Raw genomic sequence first — 2450 nt, forward strand, 5'->3', positions numbered from 1 at the left:
GAGCCTGCCTGTCCTGCAGATGGGGTTGGGCTGAAGCAGCCCCCCACCCCCAATAAGCAGGGAGGGAAGAAGGGAGGGAGGGGGAGCTGGAAAGTGGGATTTTCCTGGCCTGAACTGAAGAAGGGAGGCAGAGGGCTGAAAGGCAAGGGGGGCTTCCAATCCACTCGGCCCCCACTCCAGCTCAGGCCAAGCAAACCCCAGACTGCAGCTCCCTCCTCCTTCCTTCTTCCCCTCCCTTCCTGCAGACAACACCAGGGGCAGAGCTGGACTGCATCAGCCCAGCCTCTATCACACTGACAAACTGACCCTAAGCAACAAAAGTTGCCTAAGGTCCTCCACTTCAGAGCGCCTTCATCTGATCCCTCATTTAAGGAGGGTTAATTTGTTGCACAATTTTTAAGCACTCTGCAGCCATGCACTTCTATCACAACATGGCTGTAGAGCGCTTTGGGGGAGAGGGAGGGGGAGGCATCACATGATAATGTCACTTCTGTCAGTGCCCCAGGAGTACAACTCATCTTTGTAAACAATGCGAAATGCTCATGGGAGGTAGCATTGGTCAGTGTGAGTCTGAAGGTCTGGATTCTAATCCTGACCTTCTGAGGAAGTCAGGGTATGGACAAATGGACACTTGCAGAAGTTTAGGGAGGTACTGCTCAGGACTGCATGGCAGCTGTAACTGTTACATGTAATGATACAAAGGAACTGAATCACCTCAACTTTGACCCTGAGCACGGTTAAAATTGGAGCAGTTTTGCTATGCTAATATCTCAGCAGTGAAGTAGTTATGCTGCAACGACTGCCCCCTGGCCCAGAGCAACAGCTCCCCCACCCCACTTGGAACTGCTACAAATGTCCACAGCTTTGTTTCTCTTCAGGCTTCAGTGTCCTCAGTTGTAAAATGGGGATAATGGTACTAACCACCTTTGTAAAGTACGTTGGGATCTGTGCATTAAAAAGATAGGAACAAGGTATTACAAATTTGTATTTTAGGTGTTGCCCCGTTGACAGCCTCTCAACTTGTTTAGAATTTCCTTTCTAGATGAGTTACTGTAAGTTTTCTAATCTTTTCCAGAGACAGATTTTCTTCTAACAGCCTTCCAACATGCTACTTTGGGAAGGCATTCATCTAACATTTAAATGCACTCACAGTATGTTCTGTAACAATTTAGAAACTTTAAGTCATAGCTAGGAGAGGAAAAAAAGAGACTTTCTTATAGTCAATAGATTTACATCAAGGATTGTGATAGCCCATTAAATACACGATATAATCATAATACTTATGGCAACAGGTTATGAAGTCCTAAATTACTTGACTGTAAGAGAAAGCAGAAGAGGAATCTGGGTTCAGAAGAGGAAAGGAAAAACATCTTCAAAAATAGCAGAAGAAATCAAAGGAAAATGTTGGTCTGATGTTTTCATACAAACCTTCTCCATCTTCCAGATTTTGAAAGAAGCTCTCAAGGTTCTTAGATGAGGAAAAATAGAAAGAGGCAACACAACCAAACCTAAAATAACGGCAAAAGAGTTCTTATGTGAACTTTTTTTTGGGTACATGAGACTGTTGAGATGTTCTTTGTAATATTTTCCTGGCCCTTCTAAATCACTGGAAAGTTTGCTTCTGACTTCAGCAGCAGAAGTGGGACAAAGAGAGCTTCTCATCCAAGATTTCACATTGGCCAATGTTGAACATGCTGCCAAGAAGCAAAAAACAATATTCTGTGAATCTCATGCTCTTGCTTACTATTTTTGTAGATTATCACGGTGATGGAAATGCAAACAACAGATCAGGGCAACCCAGAGAAAATCACATCCGTGGTACGTTATCTTCTCATTTTGTACGTGGAAAATGTCATGCAATTGACAAACCAGCCCACACGCAAGAAAATGCTTTGTAGGCTTTCCCTGGCCAGCTATGTCTCTGCAAACTGACCCTGCTTGTAACAGTCCAGCCAGTTGCCAGGCTTTAGCATATTTGATAGATCTGCATGGTGAGGGTCCTTTCTGGCATGGCTTTCCCCTTGCTCAGGTATAATGGGCGGACTGCCAACTTCGTACTTCCCTGTCCATGGTAATCAGGATGTGAGTAGCATGTATGTGCATGGGATATGATGGAGGGCCAGGTGCTGGGCACACCATTGCACAATTGCATCATATTTAGGAAGGAATGCTCCTGAAAGCTAGCACAACTTGGAGCTATATTAACACTTGCATAGAGTCCTTTGGGTGACTTTCCTAGGACAGCTGCTGGCAAGGGAAAACTCATTGGTCCAAAGGGCTCTCTCTATAATGAATGCCTCCAGGATACTTGTAGATCACAGGGGACCTATGGGATATGGAAACTGATAACTCTCCCAACTCTGCTGAGAAGGAAAAGCCTTCATTGTCTCAGTCCCCCTAGAAAAGTTAAGTGCAAACTGTTAGAAAAAACACCCCAACTTTCTAGTTCC

General features: G+C 44.7%; 1 protein-coding gene across 1 annotated transcript in view; it reads left to right on the plus strand.

Moving 5' to 3' along the window:
* Window positions 1-2450, plus strand: part of KY (kyphoscoliosis peptidase) — a 41948-nt gene that overhangs the window by 3085 nt on the left and 36413 nt on the right. Inside the window, exon 2 of the mRNA XM_025200824.1 lies at window positions 1756-1818. Within this exon, the coding sequence (XP_025056609.1) occupies window positions 1756-1818 (63 nt within the window). The remainder of the gene's footprint in view (window positions 1-1755; window positions 1819-2450) is intronic.

This window comes from Alligator sinensis, unplaced genomic scaffold (assembly GCF_000455745.1).
Source record: "Alligator sinensis unplaced genomic scaffold, ASM45574v1 scaffold1086_3, whole genome shotgun sequence".
Taxonomy (NCBI): domain Eukaryota; kingdom Metazoa; phylum Chordata; order Crocodylia; family Alligatoridae; genus Alligator; species Alligator sinensis.